At 38.1% G+C, this 24,126-nt stretch overlaps 1 protein-coding gene across 13 annotated transcripts; it reads right to left on the bottom strand.

Moving 5' to 3' along the window:
• Positions 1–1,188: 1,188 nt before the first annotated feature.
• On the bottom strand, positions 1,189–23,757 carry KYAT3 (kynurenine aminotransferase 3). Of its 13 annotated transcripts, none has more exons than XM_083847185.1 (16): positions 23,401–23,757; positions 20,807–20,883; positions 19,949–19,993; positions 18,970–19,070; positions 15,756–15,814; positions 14,372–14,516; positions 11,228–11,377; positions 10,530–10,616; positions 9,232–9,354; positions 9,022–9,142; positions 6,062–6,138; positions 5,077–5,166; positions 4,378–4,564; positions 3,808–3,881; positions 3,322–3,408; positions 1,189–1,898 (listed from the first exon to the last, which is right to left on the bottom strand). In XM_083847185.1, the coding sequence occupies exons 1-16, from the start codon at positions 23,619–23,621 to the stop codon at positions 1,836–1,838; spliced, it is 1,707 nt and encodes a 568-aa protein (XP_083703311.1). In that variant the 5' UTR covers positions 23,622–23,757; the 3' UTR covers positions 1,189–1,835. The 13 variants fall into 13 exon arrangements, with proteins under 13 accessions (XP_083703311.1, XP_083703321.1, XP_083703315.1 ...); XM_083847195.1 differs by lacking the exon at positions 20,807–20,883 and adding an exon at positions 18,631–18,740 and having other exon boundaries at positions 23,401–23,431; XM_083847189.1 differs by lacking the exon at positions 23,401–23,757 and adding an exon at positions 22,917–22,971.
• Between the last annotated feature and the right edge of the window lie 369 nt (positions 23,758–24,126).

Here is a 24,126-nt window from a genome sequence, read left to right as displayed (position 1 = left end):
ACTGCTTTCATAGACAAGAAAACAAAATTCAAATATTTATTATTTCGTATCAAATGAGAGGCTAATCAGCTGGGAAGTTTTGATTCACATGATCATAACTGAAAACATTTCATAGAAGACCTATGTTTTAAATTTGTATTTATGCTAGCAAAGATTTGTTTAATGAGTATTCATTTTTCAATTAAAATGGCAAAGAAAGTGTAAGATGACTACCAAATTATCATGCAGCTCAACAGACTTGGGCTACCCTCTTAGTTCTTGCAACACCACAAGTCTCTAGTGCAACTTACACAAATGGATTTTAAAGGCCTGGTAAAATAGAGTGTAAATTTCACAGGAATGCAGTATCTTAAAACATATTCCTCCTGGAATTTCATATAGGAATTTCCATATGAAATTCATGCTGAAATTTCATTTAAGTCATTTTAATTACTAAATTGATTTTTCTACACAAAAACTACAAGCCCCCTTGAAAGTATCAGGTAACAATTTTCTGGTGAGATTTGGGGAATGGCAGTGCAAGACAAATGAAAAGACTACAGAACTCCCAGCTCCTGGCCTCAGAAAGCCCAAGAACTCCCAACAAAGCAGCCTAGCAGCTGTTCTCGCAGCCCAGTTTCCATCCTTTATTTTTAGGCCTTGCCATAGTCACAGACTGATGGAATTCAGCTAGATTCCAGCTCTGTGACCACAGAATAGCTGCAAAACCAGCTACTGAATTTGTTCAGACTTTCTACCATAAGGCCTGTGGGAACAATGTAAAATAATGTGAAGAACGTCAACACAGACTTAAAAGGTTACCTACCTGGATTGCTTCTGCTAGTGGGAAACCATCCAGAGATTAAAAAGATCGCACAGACAGGAGGCAACAATGAAAGAATTCTGCACATTGATCTCTTTTGAATCAGTCCTTTATCCACTGAGCGTGAAATAGTGGAAAGTTGAGCTCCACAGCACAATATTAGGTTTATCTCCATGTTCCTAGATCTTAAGGGTTTAAAATAAGTTTGATGTGAAGTTACCAGTAGCTTTTGTGAACATGCAAAGAGCGGAAAAGAGATTACAGGATTAATTCTCTCACTGTACATCTGATTGTGAAGAAGCCTCTATAGCAAGTTTTTATTTCGCTTTGTAGGTTCGTCCACATGGTAAACAAGAGGGTAGACACAAACAAATGAATTCCTATTCTAGATGTCACTTTTATAATTTTATTGAGGACTGAATACCTTCCAAACAGCACGATTACTGTGAAAAAATGAAATAGTGATTATACAACTTAGCATTTTATATCTTGCCTATATATAAACACTATATTGATTTAACTCAATCACTTTACCTAAACTGATGCAATTTGTGCACAGATATGGTAGGCAGGTATGTAGAAAGGCAATGCAATTACCTTATTTGTGATGTCTTAGTTTTCCTCCACTGCAGGCTATTGGGTTTCACAAATCACGTTAAAGTCTCACCCCTAATTCCTGTATTACCCCATACCAAAAATTTTAAAATACCTGTATCATACATTTATTCTTACACAATCCCAGAAATCTTTGTCTTCCAATAAAAGATGAGAATACCACTTTTTTTTAAAAGGAAAAAAGAATTTTGAAAAGACTGAAAATAACTTGAGTTGCATTACACATTTCAGTAAATCAGCATTTTAACTCCTCAGCAGGTGGCAGCACAAATTTGTTTACAATATCATTAATTCTGTACTGTATTAAGTAATAATTAATTCTTAAATTTGTAATTAAGTAATTCTTAAATTTGCAATAAAAAACTCTAGTGTAAGATAATTATACCAGATGGAAGAGTTAATTAAAAAAATATATATATCAATCTGTCTGTTTAGTCCAGTTCTTCAGGATCACTTCAGCTGCATCCAATGTGCTGTCTTCCTGCAAAAAATGGAATACCACTATTACTACAAGTACAGAGTTCTTGAAAACAGAGTAGCAATCACAATTACATGATCCCAAATCAGTATTTGGTAGTGTCACTTACATCCTGTAAATATCCCAGTCAGTTTTCCCATTAACAGTTATACCTACAAATCTACACTACACAAGAGAATCCCAATTCCTTGCAAATATTTATTAGGTATATTTGTTTAAAAGATAACATTTTTCTCAGCATTAATATTATCAATGATACTGGATACTTCTTATATAAATGCTTGGCATTTACACAGTGATGTACTTGGCTGCTTTATGTTGAACACGATAATATAGTTTCCTAATCTTTAGGTGTACAGCTGGGGTTTTTAAATCTTCATGCAACTGAGCTATGCTGTTAACTACTTAAACATAACCCCTCTGAACATGGGTAATCCACTGGCCAGTTGCGTGGCTTGGCTGCAACCTGGTCAGTCATACAAATAGGCTTTAATTTGGCACGATTACTGCAGTTCATTCTTGACAAGCCACGTTAACAACCAGCAAATTTCATCCTGGTTGTTACTGGCTCAATTTGTATCACAGTCTTTATACCTCATCCTAAGAGCTATAACGTAATCAGAAACTGCCCTTCATTATTGGTTCAAGCTAAGGTGCACATTATTATACTCTGACAGTTAAAGAGTTCGCACACATTCCATCATGTTAAGTCTGTGACGAAGCAATAGGAGAAACATCTTTTAAGGCAGTCAATTTATCAAAGCTTATGCACATCCCCAAAGTCTTTCTTTTCAAGAACAGAAGTGGGTGAAACAGGAGGAAGAAAATATGAAAAGCAAGCGCTCACAAAATGGCAGATGTCAGCCCATTCACAATTTGTTTTCTTCAAAACAGAAACGGGTGAGATTCCTTCCTGTGTCTTTGTTTTCTTTTGTAATTTGCAGCCTGTGTAAAACCCTCGGTATTTTCAGGTAAGTGAGATAAACTTGAAGCTGACCTACCTAATATTTTTGGTTTTGGAAACTGAATGGACATGCAGTACACCACTCTGCTAACATAGGCATTATTCTTCATTCTGGATTAGAGAATCCACCTTAATTGATAGCATACCTGCCTCATAGATTTTCACTGTCACCATCGGTCAAGAATGTTTTACAAATCAATAGAATAAGCTAAAAAAGACTAACCACCAAGTTGTTTTCTGGCAGCTGCCCTTCTTAACCATGCTGCCCATATTTATGGTTTCAAGTCTCTCAGCAAAAAAGACAGCTGAAGCTAATTTGTGCTGAATTTTACACCAAACTAACTTTCTGCCTCTAAAACCATCCAACTCAGGTCCTCGGCAAAAACGTAACAAATGGCCTCTTACAGATTTTGGTACTGCACTGATTTTTGAGCCTCAGGTATTCCCAGGAGGCACATTTACCTTAATGAAGCAAAAACGTATATATTTTTCAAACTGCCCTTTTGTCTCAGGACCACAGAATGCTGAAAGAGGGATTGCTGAGAGTTTCTGAAAAATAGAAATATTATTTGTTTATACATACATACTTAAAAAATAGTTTTAAGCATGATTTTACTATTCCATTTCTATAAGTCTCCCAACATTAAAAGGAAATACCAGGTTGGATTTTGTATTCACTAACTAGGCTTAAAATTTTCTTAGGCAAAACAGTTTAAAGGTACTTTTCTACAGCTAGCATTTAAGCCTGGAGAAAGAACAGATGCTGGGACTTAACACAAAGCATGCTTAGCAATATTTTAGCCACATCATTTCCAGCAGTTAGTATAAACACCAAACAATATTTTGAAAGTAGTATCCCTACTATGTTATTAAGTAAGCATGGTTGCACTGCTCTTGGTTTCATTAGAAAAGCATTTCTAAAAATAGAGTACAGCTAGGATACCTTACCTTAGATTTTATCATCCATTTGACAAATTTATAATCATAAGGTTGATTCCCATCTACATCAGAGAGATCCACATCTAAAAAAAATTTAATTTAAAACAGACATCATATTGTAAGATTTCCCAGACCCCAGTGGGAAGGCATTTGCTAACAGCACTCTTACAGTTAATACTACAGAATAAAGATATATAATTTTATTTAAAAATATTATTAAAATTATAACAATTAATGAGTACAAACTCAGGATATAGAGCCAGGTGCTTGGCTCCCAAACTTTTCATAATCATGAACTTTTAAAAAATATAAATTGTTTTTATCCATCTCCTTTACCCTTCCTAAAACTTTGCCAAAGCTTTGCAAAACAAGGACAGTAATTAGAATCACAAACATTTTCCTGAAACTTGTAAAATCTAGCTCCTGGCTAAAGTCAAGTAGAAAATTCCAGTCTCAGTTAGTATTTCTGAGAAGTGTTATGTGAATATGAAATGAGAAGATAAGCTGAAAATGCAGCTTCCATTTTGAACAAACTACGTATTTGCTTTCCGCACGCTTTTTAATAAGCTTTTTACTAACTTAATGTAGAAACATCAGCAATCATAAAGTATCCTCCATCTGGAATGACAGGCTTCAGTCCAACTTCTCGAAGTAGCTGAGCCATCCGATCACGCTTGCTTTCCAGCTCTCGAGACAGTGAGTAAAAATAGCAGTCTGGGTCATCCATGCGTTTATAGTCTATCCAAAATGCTCGTGCCAAAGCCTCCTGGAAACACAATGTTCAAAACACTCGGACACACACACTTCCTACTGAAATCTCATAGATTTTTCCTTGATCCTGTAGCAGGATCTGGCCCTTATTAAGCAAATCAGCAAATTAGAGAAGCTATATCCAGTAGCATCATTTGTTTCTTTCTTTGTGCTGTGGCAACGTCCCAAGCACCCAAGTACTCACTAGTCAGTAATCATACACACAACACTAATAAAAAAATGTGATCTAACAGGTAGAGATAATGCTCAGTAAAACAAGACCTTATTGCAACAACTTTTACTTATATTTAGTAGTAAACCACAAAGACTGTCATGTTTGTTTTATGCAAAAAGCAGCAGTTTGTAGCTGAAAGACTTCTGTTGTTCTTAAAAACATTTGGTGAGCTGAGTTTATCTTCCTCTTTTAGCACCCCAGAAAATTCATCGTTGTGATTGTCTTATCATAGTGAGGCCTACAGATTTGCTATGCCCAAAAAAAATAACTTCCTCAACTTCATCTGTACCTACCTGTAACGGAGTTGGGCAAGTATACAGTGTATTTTGATGAACAACTTGCAAATGCTTAATAAGGTTCTGGGGACCAATAGACCAACCAAGCTAAGGGAAGAAAACATGCATTTGTTACACTTACAGCAATGCTGTTACTTCAAATTAACATTAAAGTTAGCAAATGTCTCAAGTTTTTCTTTTTAAGAATTAGTCATGAAATAGTTTTGATAAAGAATTCAGAAAAGGGCTAGTTTACCCAAATTTTGCTGAATGATGCCATTAAGTCTAAATATGAGGCAACAGTTACAGCTTCACCTATCCACATCTCTCAAATGGTACTGAGCAAACTTTGATTTCTAAACCCTTTTATATGAAGAATTAAAACAAAGCTTTTATTAGGAATCCTATTCCTAATTGGTTTAGGATCTTTCCATCTCACAGGAGTCCACGTGCAGGGTAGTTTGAGCATAAAACAAGAGCTTACGATTGAATCAAATACATTCTTAACCAGATACAACTCAAATGCTATGGGTCAGTTGGACCACAGGTGGTGACGAAGAAAGAATTTAGCTGCCAAACAGTTAAATATTTTGTTTACTTTCTGATATGTATATTAAAGTCAGGCAAAACATTATTATTAAATATTTTACAGAAACGTAAACCATTCTAAAACATTACCTCAATCTGAAAATATCACCACAAAACTAGAAAGTTAAAATATGATAGTGCTCTCCAATAATTTTGATTGATTTTGAACAAACCATGCGGTGTTTATTCTTTTTATTATTATTATTTTCTCACAAGGGCTTATTAATCAAGAGATAAGAATAGACTTAAATCCATGGGTGTTCCAAGAAGACAGTTGTTCCGACTGAATGTTATCTTCACTTTTTGGAGACACCGATTTGCCAGAAGCTTTCAAAAGACAGGTAACAAAACCAGAGTGTGATAGATGCATTCTGTAATTCATATAGCTAAATTCTTTTCTATTGATTCTTCTTACCTTCCAGCCAGTTACACTGTATGTTTTTCCAGCACTTCCTATAGTTATTGTTCTTTCCCACATACCCGGCAACGTGGCTGTATATAAAATAAGATTAATTGGTTTCATGCACACTCACATATTCCATGTAATTAGAAAAACTGTACTGCCCCTAGCTAAGAACTACAATATGTTCATATACCACTGCAGTGAGAACATTCTAAAATTACAGCAACTCTAACAAGTGAGAAAGAATATATGGGCCAGTGATTCTGGCATAAAAAATAGGATCAGAATTAGTGAATGGAGAAAGAAAAAGAAAATAAATAGAGGCACAGTTGGTGAAAACTATCTTACTTCTCCTCAGCTAAGATGCAAAATTATTCATAAGAGATACAATCTCTCTTATGTGCTACGCATTCATCTCAATAAAGCATTATTTCTGATGCCTGGTAACAACACCATACGCAACATGAACTCAAGCACTCACAGCCATTTTAACAGACTTGTTCAGCACACAGTTCAGCATCACCGGATGTCTCAAATCAGAAAAAGAAGGTTTCTAAAGACGTCTAACCCAGAACCAAATGCCCCAAAAATCAGAAAGTCAGCAGAGAGACTGAGCAAATACATTACGTTTTGTTCTATTCGGTCAACAGATCTGGGACTGACAAGCAATAAAAGCTAGCTAAGGATGCCTGCAAGGATTAGGGGATTCATGGAGGCCTACCTCTGTATTTGTATCTTGTAGGAGACCAAAACCTCTGTTTTCTTTCAAAGGAGGTGACAGAGCAAAAGTCTTTTCTGTCAGCTTGCAATTTTCTTTTGTATACTGATTCCCAGTTTGGACTCTCTAACTCAACTCATTTTCAGTAGAAACAGGTAAATCAAGACACACTTAAGTCCAAGAGAGAAAACTAGACAAGGTCATAACATTACTGCAGCTGCAGTTACAGCACTCAGCGCCACCTGACTCCACCACACTTGTACATTACAATGCTACCAGTGAATTTGTCAATTGTTAAATTCCCTCTCTGGGGAAACCAGTGAACGCAGATTTTTCCCAAACAAAAATGTTGATTTTCATAAGGAAGTTTTTGCAGCAGTTACATTCATTAGGCATGGTACAGGTCTTTGCAATTATTTGAAAACAGGCATTGTACTCTTTTGAGCACACTTGCCAATAAAAGAACCAAAACAATTCGCAGGAAAGAGACTCATATTCCTATTAGCTCACCCATATTCACTCAACTGCTCTGACCTTGAAAACAGAAAGGCAGTTTGAACAGATGCATCTTCTAGCTGGCTAGGTCAAGAGCATACATCACTTCCTAAAGATGACCAAACTAGTTCTCACAAACTGCAAAAAGACTTGAATTTCAAAGCAAATGCCCTCTAGTGATACTGTTTTGCCACATAGTCATGGGAATTCAACCTGGGAGACAGAAAGCAACAGCATTTCAAACAATAGCTGCAGCAAAAGGGCACAGGGAAGGATCAGCTCCATCATTTTTACAAGCAGCAGGTTTTAAATAGGCAAATTCTTTCATGCCATATGGCAGCATCATTATATGACACCACAACCAAGTTTGATTACAATTTATAACTAACAAAGTGCAAACTAACACACATAAGCCTGTTACCTGGGCTTGCACTCAGCTTGTTGAGATGCTTGTTTTGAATCCTCAGTTACAATATGCAACCCTAATCATTACTTAGAGGAGGTTCACTGTTTGTTTTTTTTTTTGTTGTTTGTTTTACAGAAGTTGGATAATGATGAGAAACATGACTGAGTGCTCCACACCACAGAAAACTGCCTCAGTGACAGCACAAAAACTGTACTAATTTTATGACCTGTGGCTAGCAACTCCATGATTTCTTAATATAATTTAAGAGATCAGATGCTAAATTGATGCAATAACCATTTTGTACAAAGGAAGTGTCACTGCATTTGATGGAACATGTAAAGGTTAATATGAAAACAGGAGTTTTTAAATAGAGAAATAACATTCAATTTTTTCTTGTATTATCTTTTGGTAGACTTAAAGAATTCTAAGAAACTGAAGTCAACAGATTTTTTTTCTTTTTACTGAAATAATGCTATTTTTCACAGTTTTATCCTGAAAGTTTTACGGTCATCTTAACAATAAAGTTAAAAGATGATGTCATGGGATCAATTACACAGTATATACCAAAACCAAGTTGACTAACTTTCCAGGCTTTAACTTACATTATCATCACAAGGGATTTTTACATTTTCTGCTGAACTACAGGATGTCTTTTGTTCAACTGTAAATGTTTTGGTTTGAAGCGTTAACATGACAATACTGACACTAATGAACAATAGAGTTACTGTGTTTTAAGAATTCACCACCTGTCTACTAAGACAAAGCGTAACTGACAACATGAGTGTTCAAACCTGCTGCCATGGCAAAGGAAAATGGATCACCTTACACCACCCACAGAGACTTTGGTTCTAAAGATGGCTATTTGCATGAACCACCTGCTAAGTCTATGAAGAAAGCTTTAATCTAACTCATTTTACTTTGTAATTGGGACAGGATAAAGGACCAGTTACTGTGGTAACTTGGTATGATGCACTAACTCAGATTACGATCACGTGAAGGTATCAAGCCACCATAACAGCCACGAAGTCAGGCCTTTCAAAACAGACTCAGCCCACGCATGGCCAATACAATCAGCATAGCACAGCTGTATGATCAGCAACTGTGTAGCTGAGCATTGCAAGGTCATTTAATTTTTTTTGTTGTTATTTGTAAGAATCAGTTTCTACAGTAATGCCGTGCTCTTAGTGTAGCCCTCACTAATGGAGAGCTTCTTTTACTGCCACTCTAGAGATTTTACAATGGTAAAAGCTTTAAGTTTGAACTTCTCTCAGCAAACGTTATCTTTGAGAGGCTTGTTTACGACACCATTCCACAGCCACTTCTACGATTCCACACACACAAAAAAATCAGTACCTATTTTGATGTGCTTTTTTCCTTTGTACACCAGCCATTCATACACCTCATCACTGATGCACAGGGTGTCATGTTTAATGCAGAGATCAGCTATTACCTGGAGCTCTTCTCTGGTAAATACCTGGGATGCAAGAAAGTAAGGGCAATGCATTAATCATAGTCTTTAAGGCATACTCTGAAATTACAATAGCGTTAAAGGAGGACTCTTACCTTGCCTATAGGGTTGTGTGGGGTATTCAGAATAATCGCTTTTGTTTTGGAGTTAAATTTCTTTGCAAGTTCACCAGGATCTAAGACCCAATCAGCACTAGATGCACAGTTTCCATCATTTTTCTTAAAAATAAATAAATAAGAACTTAACATGCATTACTGGGATGCAACGTGTTACAGACTAAACAGAGATGCCCAACTCATCACCCTCAGACACTTTACTAACCACACACGACAACTTATCCCACCTGTCCTGTTCTCCTGGGAGGAAGCAATTCCAGAACAGGCAGGGAGGCCAAGAGCAAGATACATTTCTATGACAGCGGCAGTCTTCTCCTGGCCACTGTCTGTCTTACACACACACTGACCACAGTGTGTGATGCAGGAAGTCACACGACAGGAGAGTTCACGGCCTTCCCATACACTAGAACAAGTGGGTGCATGTTTGGCTGGAAAGACTTATCACTGCCTGCTGGACTAAGACGTCAGCTCTTTCCTTCCTCGTCTATGGGAAAGCAGCCTAACAGTTACAAATCTGTTCCACTGAGGCTCTGGAGTTACTGCGGCATTACATGAGGACGACAGAAGTTTGGATCAGTTGCTGCTGAGAACAATAAGCGTGGCCATATTAACTTTGACACCTGTGCTTTACTGGGAGAGGGCCAAAACAACAAACACACACGCATGAAACAGAAAATCCATGGAGGAACCCCATCCCTAGAAGGAGGGCACCATGAGGAGCAGTCTCACCTAGTCCCCCCGGTACTGCCCAAACAGTCCCTCAGCCCTCCCCCAGTAACGGGATCAACACCTTGTATCCATAAAAACCTCTGCAAGCTGCCAATAAGGAAAATGTCTACCACAAAAAAGCTTATTTAGTAAGTGGATTTTAGAAAAGAAATTGCATTCTATCACTGTATGAGTTGCTGAAGGGATCAGAAACCAAGTATTTTGAGATGCGGCAGATACAGAAATTGCACTGATATGATCATCCTTCCTGTATTTCTACTGAAAACATTTTCTGATCACATCCAAAGGAACGTTAATTTGTGCGTTCTGAAAGCTGATCAAAGTAAATGAGAAGCATTGTCCTACTTTTACCAATATTAGTAAAATATTTTACCTGCTTTGGATTATCATCACCTTAGACTCACGCTATAGCGATCTATCTCATTTTTATATAATTGGATATTATGAAAAACTATAGAGAAAAGCATCTCCTACAAGGTGTTCATCAAACTGTATTAGGTATCGAAGTACAGTTGAATATAATAAATATATTTTTAAAAGCTACTCACATTTCTCAAAGGAATAAAAACAGGCTTCGCACCCGCCATCTTTACCATTGGTTCATAACAGTCATAAAATGGCTCTATTATTATTACCTGAAATTATAATCATGAGTATCAGAAACAGAAAACCTTCAGTGTGCAATGCCATCATATTTCCAGATTTGCTTTGGTAATATAACTTGATAATGTTTCTGGCACTCCTGCCTGGTGGAGGAATATTCTGCAATTTTAAAACTATCACATAACTTCATATAAAAATGCCCTCAGTCTAAGGATGATAAGCACTGCTCGTTTTTTTTTTTTTGGACAAACACAGGCTGTTCTCTAGTTACTTCACAGACGTCAACATGTAACATCAGGGATGCTTGGATCCTGCACAGAGATGTTAAAGTGCAGGACAAAGATGGGAGATAACCAAAGATGGCAGATAAAAAAGAAACAAGCAAACTAACATGAAGAGCTAAGAGCAGAGAACTGTTAAAAAAAGCGACTATCAGAGCAACAAAAAAGGAATAAAGGATACAGACGAGAATACAATATACAAATGAAACTGACAAAACACTGAAAGCAAAATGCAACAACAAAAGAAACTCTTGTCCACTGTAGGCACAATGAAATATTCCCCCCCCCCCAAATTAATTTTAGTATCATTATCAAAAAGACAGAGAAATTCTCTGAAATGAGAATTTTAAATAAAAACTTACTTCATCTCCCTCTTCAATTAAAGCCTGTATTGTACTAAAGAGAGATCCATAACCTCCTACTGTCACCAGGATATCTGTGAGAGGGTCAATCTTTCTTCCACAAACTCTCTCATACACCTGAGACAAGGCTTTCACCAGCGACGGATGGCCCTGTCCAAAGCAAAGAAATGTAACTGATAGGCTTTGTACATTCTGAAGAACGCAACAAATTTTTTTGCTGTTTTTTCCCCTCCCCACATGGAGGGAAATTACACATTTTGGAGCAGAATACGGGATGGATGCTCAGTATTAATGGGTTTTAACAGGCGGTATGGTTTAAACTTCTTATACATGGGGGAAGAAAAGTTATTTGAATTTATTTGTATCTTCCAGGATTTTTTTTTAAATCTAGTTCTTTTGAATTTCTATCTTATTATCATATCTCGGGATAGCTTCAGGTAGCCTACAGAAGAGCTAGAACAAAAGATAGGAGGAGAAAAGGGAACACTCCGACACCAGTTCATCCTCACTCCTTTTAGAGTCTCTTTGTTCCTACCTGACCAGATCTCCATCTGAAGCTCCTTCTGTTTGTTATCTTTCAACTAAAGTTTTTTTGGTGCAAAGGAAACTTTTTTTTTAATCCTTTTTATATACTCCTGATAAACAGCACTTGTGATCGGAATTATGATTCATATAATGATACCCCAAACCTCAGAGCACCATTTACCATTTGTCTCCCGCAGGAACACAGTGGTTAGTGTATTCTTCTCAAAACGTGCAAAGAACAAGAAAACAATTAAACAAAGACCACCTACAACTTATAAATAAGGCGGCACACTTCTGTTTACACAGGAAGACTAAAGATTTCCTGTTCTGAAAATCTTTTATCTTTTTTCATACTTGGTAGAAAGATAGAAAACAGCTCTGTAAGAAAATGCAGCTATGTAATAAAAAGGCCCTTCGCTAAAATATTGAATATTGTACCTCCACATGTAAGGTATAAAATCATGAACCCCTCTGTAAACAAAAACATTACCATGAATTAAGGCTTGCAAATCATTGCTGATTCAAATGACAGCCATTTCTTCCCATGAGTGTGTCAACTGCACAGGAATGCTGCACCACCCAGCTCACATTAGGTCACTCTACAGACCATAGCCCTACAGTCAACGAGAGGCCCAAGCGCTGCAGCGACTTGGGACAATGTCTCAATTATCAGATGGATGTGCATCATTTATATTCATCCCTCCCACGTTTGCTATCCACAAATGCTTGTGCTCAAAAACCTTAGAATTGCAGGAGTTTGTAGAGAATGCACAAAGGGAGAAGATGAAAATACTGGTTAAAAAAATCCTCTTTAATTACTATTCATAGTATAACTACTGCAAACATTCATAAATATCAAGGGAATTTAGAAGCAAGGAGCAAAGTGACAGAACTAAATACTGAATAATTGCACACATTGGAAAAGTTGTATTTATGCTTAATTTGCAGATTGTTTTAGAGAGTCTGTCTGTGGTTATTTGCTCAACAGGGGACTGTAGCCCGTTCTGTCTGTAACAGTTCTGTGCCACGGCTCCTCCATAACCGAGTCTGGCTGGCAAGCAGAGATTTTTCAGGTACCTTATTGTGGCTGGTAAACATATTCATGTTTAGTCCAGAAGGTCACTAAATTCCAGCTATCTTTTGAGTGCCCCCTACACTAAACAATGGCTTTACACTTTCAAGATTTACATATACATACACACACATACATATATATATTTGCAATCAGCTAAAGGTGACTAAACAAAGTGACCCAAATAGGGATGATTATGAGACTGTATTCAGTAAGGAATTTTTTGTTCTATTCTTATCAGGGTCCCAAGTGCCCTAATAATAATGAGACTCACCAGCCTCACCTGGGGCCTCTACCCACACAACTGCCCCTGGTCCAAAGGCTCCATTTAAGTGCTATGCTTTTGTATTTTCTGGCCTGCAATTGTTACAGCCATGCCTGTACCTGTCCATGGCCCCTGTTGATCCTAGGCCCCTACCTGCGGGCTGACCTCATGGCTTGACCTTGCACCTGCCTTCTTCCTCTAGACCTGCCCAGCGCTCCCTGGGTTGTGTCTAACCGTGGTTAACACTGCTGGGCCTGGTTTGTGCGCTGACTCCCTGGCTTGACCTCAGACCACCTCACCACCACAAGCTTCCTGGCCACCTGGACTCACCTCAGCTACCACCTCCGGGCCTGCCTTGCTCAGGTACCACAGCACTGGGCCCTGGCTGATGAGGCCTCTGCCCTGCTCGTTGTGATCGTTTGTCCCTGAGGGAGCTGCTGGCCATTGCTGCTCCCTCCCAGTTCTAATGCATGCAGAGCCTCAGAAAATAGGCAAGAAGTTATATTGGAATATATGAGCAATGATGCTACAACTACCAACTCAATCACTGGCTTACCAGTCTATATAATGCTTTCCTATCCCTGCTACATCATGTGATCATCTAGAAAAACCTTAGATCGACTCCTTAGGATCTTGTAGCAACCCTAACACGTGATTCTCAGTTGGGCAGTATGGTTTATCTTTACCACAAAAAGTGATAAAGACAAACCAAACAGGAACAAGAAAACAATCATACTGAAAGAGGACAATAGGCATTGCCCTGCCTTGGACAATGACAAATGCCACACATTCACACCCAGCTCAAGACATAAATGCTACAAGACAACTTATGCAGCATGCAGTGACTGTCCTCCAGAGGCAAAACCTTACTCTTTCAACCACTTCCTCATCTCTACTAATGTTATGGGTGAATCTTTTCTTGATCCAGGAGGTTGTCTCAATTGATACAAGTACTTCTGTCTCATTCTAGGATTAGCCAATCTGACTCACATTTACGCTGACCAAAATCAGTAGTAAATGTGTAATTTACAAATCCTTAACCTTTGAATTGATTGATATCATCTTTGAAGGGTCATGCAATCTCATGTGCTCTACCATTTTGCTCTTGCTAAAGGTTTCTGCCTTGAAGAAGCATATACAGAGGACGCTGGTTAGTAACTGATACAGCTATTAGGGAAACTTAATTTGGGACATAAGAGTACAAACTACTGGTAAAACCAAGTTAAATTAAAGTCTTAAATTTTCTCCCTGAACTTGGGTCCTCAAGTTCCACAGTACTTACAAAGCCTCGCGTGTACTGGTTCAGTCTGTCAACTGCTGCTACGTTTGCCAGCTCTTCTTTAACATAGCTGGGAGGGGATATATCAGGAAGGCCTTGACCAAGATTAACAATTGAGGGATCTGCTGCCACCTTTGTAAATTCAACCCTAAAGGAAAAAAACAGCTTAAATTTAACATACCAAACAGAATTATCTTCTCCTTCATCAACATTAGAAGGCAAAAAAAGTATTTTGCTTTGCCAAACTCACAGCAGTGGAAACATCTTTATGTAAGGAGTGCTCACATGGAGAGATGGGCGCTGGGACAATGTTAAGTAAGCACAGGAGTCACGCAAGAACCCAGTAAAAGGTTTATTTCCTGCCTCCACAGAACAACTTTCTTGCCAGCAGAACTGTACTTGGATGTGCACACACACAAACATACAGTATCTCTGGACATGGGCAGAAATGAAATACTACCCTCTTTGCAAAATGAAGTAGACCTAATTAGAACAGGTATGTTAAGTGATTTAAAGGCTAGATACTGTCAAGTGAAGGTGTCACTTAAACTGTCCAGTCATCTCAGAGCACTATAATTTTGTGTGTGATTTTAGACAACAAACTGCTGCAAGCTCTTTATTAACTGTTCCTAGTACCCTGCCAGAAACTGATGTTAGGATTCTTGAACTATTTTTTTCCTCTTTTCATGGAGGAGTTTTACATTTCACCCTTTCCTCACTACCCATGTTAAGAGTAGTTTAAAAAAAAAAAGCATCACAGTTCAATCAAAAAAACACAAATTGCTAAAAAATGAGGACATTTTTTATGTCCTCATAAAAAGGACTGAGGACAGATGACAAAACACCTTACATGTATATGTATATACACACACACGTACACACTAATGTAAACCCAAAACACCACTACCATCATCTAACAAAATCCCATCTTTACCAGTGATGGCAATAGCGCTTTGAGACCAATTTAATACCTACAAAAAAAAGTGTATTAAGATGAATGAATTAAATTATCAAGACAAGTATAATGGTTTAAAAAATAAAATCAGATTAATTTGGGAAACAAAACTCAAGTGTAACTGAAGTAATTATTCAGCAATACTCACATTTAAATTTTAAAGCCAGTAACACTACCACACCCAAGAGCCATCCTTCTCTCATGTGGTTTACTAAATACACAGAATCCTAAGCCTAATGTTTAAAGGTAAATTATTATTTTTGAGTTTTAACAGAATTTGATTCATTGCTTCTGTCTTAAACAGGTGCGAAATATATTTCAGCAGAGACAGCAAGTGCTATGCATGTTCTCATTAGTAGTAACTATGAATTTGGAAAGAAAATACATCAGCCAAAGACATTTTCTGAAATTTGCTATTTTCCTTTTACTTACCACACATTGTTGTCAAGGCCTTCAATTCGTCTTGTGTTTTTGTGTCTAAAGGCCATTGTCTGCAAGATTGAAATACACAGACATAAGGGTTTTGTTAAGAAAGACAAAATACTTTATTGTTGGATTATGCACGACAAACCCTCTTTCATGCTTTCTCAAATATAGCATTGCCAGTTGAATTCAGTTGTTACACAGCATTATAGACATGGTCTTTCATTAAAGCTTCTGTAATAGCTTGAATACAGACTAACAAGAAAATACACAAAAATGTCCTGAATTCTCATTCATTATCATCTAAACCCACTGAACTTGCAGCAAGAATGGAGCAGAGGCATAATGTAGGTCAGTAACTTGAGAAGATGACCTAAAAATAAAATAATAATAAAAGGATACATTCATTATTCTTTATTTCTAGCCCAACCCAGTTTGGAAAGTGTGTTTTCTATGCAATTTTATTTGTTAAATTGGTGGCTAACAAGAAAATAGGATAGACATTTCATCTTTTCATTCAGGCTTTCAACACTTTTAAATATTTAATTACAACACAGCAAAATCACATTAGAGCATGTTTTTGCTGTATATTCAGAACTTTAGTTAAGGCCTTAGAAAACATCTTTAGAATAGCCTTTCATTGAGTCCTCCCTATAAAGACAGAGCAAAACTTACTGATGGTTCAGGTATTTTTAAGCTAAAAATGAAAAAATGAAAATAAAATCAACAGATTTATTTGTATGTACAAACAACAACAACAAAAAAGCAGTGCATGCCCCTTTCTATCTGTAAACCAGCTAGACACTGGGAAAAAAAAATAAACACACATAGAAAACAAGTCCCTCAAAACTCCAGAAACTGTTTCTTTGAGTCAGACTACTCGTTTTAGTGACTTTTATGTAAGACTGCTTGCTATTTTCATTCTGTGAAAAATTTTAAAATAGCATACTCCAGCTAGCACACTGTGAGATGTCTGAGTTGCCATTATACTCAAAGTTTCAACTTTGAATTGATGGGATTAACTTGTAGTTGAAGTATTATTACACAGGCACACATTTGTACTCAACTTGTTTACAGTAAAAATAAAAATAAAAAAGCTACCACATATGTAATGATTTGAAAAATGGAAAATCATATTATTAAGTTAACAGATATTTCTCTGTTTGTATGCCTTCTGCACAGATTTAATTCTGACCTCATCTGTAAAACACAAGTACCAGAGGAACCAAACAGTGACATCTTTCATTTTACTCAGGAAGAAAAAATATGTATTCAAGGTAACTAGACAGGTGAAGTTGTACATCCTGATATGGAACATACACCACAGTTAAGAGAGAGTTCTGACTAGGTGATCTGTACTGCATCTGTTGAAAAACACATATGGTTTAAAAGATGAATCCAAATTTCCAATGTTTGTCTTCGTAAATTAACCCCTGGCTGTACTATATAAATATCAATAACACAAGTATTAGCCTGAGCCTCCCTAACACACACTTTTTTTTTGCACATGCCAGACTACTACTCGTACTACAAGGAAAAAGAAATCTCACCTTGAATCTTCACAGTTAAAAATGAAAATTCTGTATGATACCATGGGAAATTTGTTCTCTTGACCAACTCTTCTTGAAATTGTTTCAATTTACTAAAAACTAAAGGCTTATCCACACTGTAGGATTTTATCCTTAAATGTAACATAAATCTTAATTGCAGTAACTAACTTTCCCTAGCCAAAAAAGCACAGTTGAGAAAAAAAGCCTTTGCCTGTTACAGCCCTCTTACTATCTGAAGTTTAAATACTTAGTACTTCAAGTCTTCCTATTTTTCTTGTGCCTTGAAACTAGATTTAAAATGGAATAGCTAGACCTGCAGTAGTTATCAGGGGGTTCAACTTACAGCAGAGTTCAGAGCCACCTCATTACATTGAGAAAGTAAACAAAATACCTTGCATTTATAAATGATACCTTAAAGAGCATTCTTTCTTCGAGAAGGTCATGAAAGTCCTTAAGAATCTTTTTTGTTTTAGCCTAGTTACATCATAGCTTGATCATCTTCAAGCCATTTTTAGGTGCAAGGATAGGATTTCCATGAGTTTAAGATCAGCATTAAACAAGAGAGGCATGTCCTCATCAAGTTCTAATTCTGACCTCCTGCTTTCCCTGATTGCTTTAGATGGAAAGTCAGGTGCTACTCATATTTATCTTTCTTCATAATACAAAGAAACTCGTGATTAAATTGAATGGGAATATGTTTATGGACAGAAGTAAATACTTTTACATGGTACATAATTAAATTGTGAAATTCAATGTTGAAAGTTACAACTGAAGCCAAAATCTTAAGTAAATTCAAAAAGAAAAACGGGATTAGATTTCAGCATGGTCAGTAAGAACATCCAGGTACCTTAAGTAGAATACAAATACTTACAGCAGATGAAAAACTGACTCAGGTAAAATCCAGCCCCCAAAGTGGCTTGTACGTTAAAAGAAGCATCTCATGTAAGCAAACTATGCTGCAGTTGTCTGCATGACAGTTTGTTTCAACACCTGCTTGGGGCAATCTCACATGTGCGTTGGTTGACCCAAGCTGCTGACTAGATGAACTCCTGTTCTGAACTCGGAGCACAATTTACATTCCAGTCTTCTACATGCAATGCAGAGAATGACCTCCAGCCACCCATCATGTTGCAACGCTCTTTTTTCTCTCAACAAAACTGAAAGACTTAAACTGGAGTTACACAACCTCATAAGCAGTTAAGCTGGGAAATGAAGAAGATTCTGTATAAAATCAAGTTTGAGGTACTTATACATCCCTTGTTATTGCAGCATCACGAAGCACAACTACTCCCGCTTCATTAGCAGAAAACTGACAGAGGAATTAACTGACTTACCAAAAGTCTGTGATAAAGGTGGGATCGAATCAGTCTCCTATATTTCAGGCTAGTGCCCTAACAACTAGGCGATCCTTCTGGCCTGGTACCTGCAGCTCTGACTTTAAAGACTGAAAAGGATACACAAAGCAATGATTGCCAAACTGTTGTGCTAGTGTGGCTAAATATTTCACTGGTTGGAATAACTTACTGTAGTCTTAATGTTAAAAGTTTGGGTCAATGTAACAAGAAGTAAAGAAAGTGCAGCTAATATATGTTTATTGGCAACATTACAAAATCAGTGCATCTCTAAAATACTGCACTAAATAGTTTTATCTATGAAGTTGACGGGATACTTACATCAGAGGCTGAAAGCTTGATGGATCTAGAAAGCAAATCTGTTCGTAGCTGGTATGTTCTAGTGCCAAGGCAACAGAAGCTTCGTGAAGCACATAGCATGCCTGCATAATAAATACATAACCTGAAAAAAAACTTACAGATTCCAGGAACAAGTTTCCTAAACTAAGGAAACCTAAGTAAACTAAGGAATCACTAAGTAATTTTAAAAGGTAAGATCTTCTTCTCTTCCTTTCAGCAATTTTCTTTCATTGAAATCAGTTCTAGTAAATTATTACCTTTTCATGTATTATAAATATCGAGGACAAAACATTAACTGACAGGGCTTAAAAATGTTGCTGAATGTCATACAACGCTAAGGTTTCCTCTATCTGAAAATACTGTTTTGTTGTTGTTGTTGTTTTCCTTTGGATGAAAATTAAGACTAAATACATTTCAAAGTCTCCGTTAAAATTGTGAAAATATGTTTGTGTAATAAAAATTGTTATCAGAGTTGCCAGTTTAGACGTGAAATAAAAAGAAACAAATTTTTTTTAAAAGTCACACCCCATTAAAATTGGTCTCAATTTTCAAGTGTTTAAAATCATGCACTTTGCAACTGAGATGCTCAAGATCACCAGTCACACTAGAGATGGAGGCCTACACAGCTTATATAGCTATACTAAGTTTTGCCTCAATGACTTGGCAAACATCAGATATCTGCAATGGGAGAAAACACAGAGCTAGGAAGGATGTTCTGGGTGGAGTAACAGGTCATTCCCTGACTACAGAAAATGAGCCCTGTTAATCAATAACCATAAAAAAGAAGTAAGAGCTGGTACTTAAGGTAACTGCTTTCAGGATGTATGTTTAAACACACGCATTGGATGATGTTGTCAAAATGACTGCAATTTGTAAGAGAAAAATATATAACCCATAGACCTACATTAGAAACACAGTAGGCACAGCTATATAATAATTAAATTTGTTTTCCAAAGCTTACTTATTAAAGAATAGGCAGCCCCCACTTCCCTCCAGACTTTGCTACCTGAAAACAGAAACAAAAACAAAGAAAAAATAATACACTATTTTTATTAGAAAATATTAATGTTGTCACCTGTAAAACAATACCATGCAAGCTTTGCAGAGAGAAGCTGAGTAAATATAATAGTACAGCATGAGTTTTTCATGAAGAACTGATTTATTACAACAAGAAAGTGTTCCTTCCATTTTAAATGTAAGCTAACATAAAAGGTCCACAAATATTTCTTTTAAAGATGCCTCATTGAATGAGTTAAGTTTTAAAAGTATGTTCATTTTGCCTCTCTTACACCAGTGCTACAAACTCAGTCTCAGCTCTGAAAATACAGGCTTTCCCACACACTACTGAGTTGTAGCTAACTCAATTAGGCCCTCAGTAATATCAGCGTAGGTCCATTTAGTGACATGCAAGTATGCAATTCACTGACATTCCCTTCAAAAGGAGAAACACTAGCATTTTCCTCAACTCTGCTGGCCTAACGAGTAGCAAAAACAAACAAGAATTGAACATTTTACACTAGTCAGCAGATACTCTGAAAGAAACAAAATAAATATATCTGTTTAATAAGACCTGCAAATACATTTTAAGTTATTTTTAATAATACAGAAATATGCACCTGGCATATTTGACATAATCTCTCACAACTACAGAGTGAAGCCTTTCTCATTGCATATTTTGACAAAAACTATTTGCATAACATATGGATATTATCTTACAATGTGACTACAACAACCGTGCTGTTCTCCCAAGAGTCAGCCTTACTTGTACTGCAAACAACTGCAGTAGTTACTGCAGTGTGACAAATATGCATATCTTTACCTGTTTCATTTTGTACTGAGGAGTAGCAAAATGAAATCCAAATTTTCCAAACTTGACACACAAAACTAACTTGCAACCTTAATTAAAAAAAAAAAAAAAGTAGAATCTGTAAATATTTCTCACATTATTGCTGCATGAAAGACAGTGTGGTATTTGACAGGTCATTGTTTGATGTGAGGCAATCACACAAAACCACATCACATGAGGGGCACCAGATCTGTATCACGTCAATCTCTGAAGGTACATGAAACACCTGAATTAAAAATTTATATCCATGTTTAACACCACAGAACTGTAGAAATTGTCAAAACTTTATAAGGAATATAATGGAAAAAAAATTTTGTAGAACGGCCTCAAAAAAACAAGTCAAGGCCCCAGTATGGAAAATTTGTACTGCTACATTTAAATCTTTATGATGCTTTTCCAGGAAATACTCTTCTCTCTGCAGTTCTGCAACACTGAATGCTTCCATTTAAGCTACTCAAGGAAGTAAAGCCAAACGCCTCCTTAATATACCCAGGCAATCCCCCACACTGACATCAAAAAGCAAGCACGACCTGCTCTTTTTTTCCACACACACATATTCCCACTATTATTGTCTATGACATATTAACACATATCACAAGCTCAGGAGAATTATTGTTACTTTTAGGATGAGTGCATGCTTAATTATTACCTCTATACATGTTTTGTCAATGGGATGTTTTATAATGTCCTATGGTAAGTTTTTCTCATCCAGATAGGAAGTTTCTTCCACTTCAGGAAAGTTACACAGTGCTTGACAGCTACAAGGGTGTTGCAAACCCTATTTCAACTCTTCTAAAAATTTGTAAGGTTCTTCAAACACAGACAACACACTGGTCTTTGTGGGGAAGTGAAAAGGTATTAATTTTTTCTTTCTTAAATGTAATGTTTCCTTTTTCAATCTTGGAACCAGACAGTGACTTTTTGACCAAGAGTCATGTCTGTTAAACTCAGAAATTAACATTTAGGAATACTTTTCATCCCATTCTAATTTTCAGTGCTCTGAAGTATTCATGCTTTTAGTCATAGTCAGTCCTTCTGGAATTTAGGCTTGCATAGTCGTACAGAAAACAGGAAAGTCAACATACTAGGTGAAAAAAGGGTAAAAAATTACTATTCCTGCAACTTCCTTTTTTTTTTCTTTTGTTTTTGTTTAGGGTTGAGAAGCTAAGGCTATTAGAAAGACCAACATGGCATTTTTAGTGGGGCTGGGAAGAAGATACACGTGGTTTTGATTCTGATTGTCAATCTGGTTTAAACTTGGGAGATTTGGTGACTTCAACCAACCTAGAATATGTAAGAAGACTTTGTCATGTGAACTCCGAGAATACATCTGTGCATTAACAACCATGTAGCTCATGCTGTGCTTTATAAGCACCCAAATACAGAGACAGCCTCTGAGTTGCAGGGTCTCTAACTCACTTTACAACAGCTGCGCAGCTTCCTGGTCATACAGTGCCCTAAACTATGATGCTGCTGTACCACTGGAAAATTTTATGTGAAGTTACATGTTTCTGATGAAGTCATTTTTTTCCCCGTTGAAACTATATGCCAAATGCTGCTGTCCCTTCAGTTTTGAACTTCAGTTATACCATCTCTATAAAAATGCCTTTGAGTTTGAAAAACTTATGGTCAGACCCCTTCAGCTGCTGCATTTTCTCCACGCAGAAAGTAGTCTCATTTACTCTGCACTCTCAGTAACAAGTTATTAAAACCAGCACAAGTCCTTCAGTCCTGCACCACAATAATCTAAATGCAATCACTATTATGCTTGTGTTGGATTTAATATCCATTGGATATGCAAACTTCGAAGTTTCTCAGCCAAACTTTGTGAAGTCTTTGAAGGACTGCATCTTCATAGGTGCCCAGAGTGCAAAAGCTTCAGAGAAAGAAAGGGCGCCACCTTACCGGCCCCTCTCCACGGCTTTTTGTGCCACATAAAACTAATTCCTGACAGGACAAGCCAAGAGATCTGTTGTTAAAAACGCTGGCCTCGGGGAAGCTGCTTATTCTTACTAAGGACACTGAACTTAAAAATGGCTGTATGTGGAGATTTGCCACACTCTGCACTATTTTGTCACTTCACCTTCTGTAGCCTCCACGAAATGGAGACAGACAACCAAGCGTGGAGAAACGAACTTTACAATGTAGAGTGAGGAGATGGATCAGGTTGGGTTTCACTTTTCTCCCTCATGCTGCAGCTGTGGCACGTAAGACATTTTACACGGCGGGTAGCATGCTTTCAGTGGCAGCTCGGAGCACTCCGAGTTCGCAGTACAAAGTCTGAAAGGCCACAAGGCACCGGCCACTAGCGGACCTCCCTCCCTCCCTGACGGCCTCTGCTCCATCGGCTCCCGGCTGGTTTGGGGGCAAACGAACGCGCCCGGCGCAGCGACACGGCTCAGGGCGGATCGAGGCCGCCCCGAGGGCTCCAGGCCCCGCTCCCTGCACGGGGCAGCGGCCGGCCGCCACCCCACCGCCGGCCGGGAGCGGCCTACGAGGCCCGGCTCGCCCCGGGGCCCCTTCCCCCGCCGGGCCGGGCCGGGCCCCAGCCCGCCGCCACAACTCACCGCCCGGCGCCGCCGCGCTCCCGCCCGCAAGGGGAGGGCTCGGAGCCGCCAGGGCGGAGCCGGTCACCGGCATGGCCCGGCCCGGCCCTGAGGAGCCGGGGCAGCGAGAAGCGGGCAGGCACGGCGGCGGGCAGCGCCCGAGGCGGTGCCTGAGCGAGCGGGGGCTGTGGTGGGGCCGTGGGTTTCCCTCCCGAGGGGAACGTGGGCAGTGAGCGCGACATGGCTCGTTACATCGCGGCAGGCAGCCGAGTGGAAGTGCACGCGGGTGTCAGGGATGTGTGGTGAAATACCGGGTGAAAGGCTGCTGAAAGGCTCGCAAAGACGCAATCAACTTGGCTGAACGTTTTAGAAAAGCCTCTGAATTTTCGAGTTCTGGTGGATTTTTATTTTTTTGCCAAAGCTTGATTTATGATTTTCCCAATCAACTTGTTCTCAAATACTTCTTGATGTGAAACCACGTGCATGCACAGTCTCCCGAAAAATGTAAGAATTGGTGCTAGGCTGGCGTAAACTGGGCCGGTTACCCAACTCATTACCCTCTTGGGACATTCTTTCAGGAAGGAATGAAATGTCTAACTCGTTAACGATGTCATACGAAAGTTCACCCCTTATTGAGAAAATACGGGGTTTGTGGGTTTCTCAAGGTATTCCACGAATTCACAGGATTTACATTTCTAAGATTCTTTTCACATCCACATCGGGTAAATAGAAACTTCATTTTTAACT

The sequence above is a fragment of the Anser anser genome, assembly GCF_964211835.1.
Source record: "Anser anser genome assembly, chromosome: 8".
Classification (NCBI taxonomy): Eukaryota; Metazoa; Chordata; class Aves; order Anseriformes; family Anatidae; genus Anser; species Anser anser.
The sequence above is the reverse complement of the archived record's forward strand: the minus strand, read 5'-3'. Positions and strand labels throughout refer to the sequence as shown.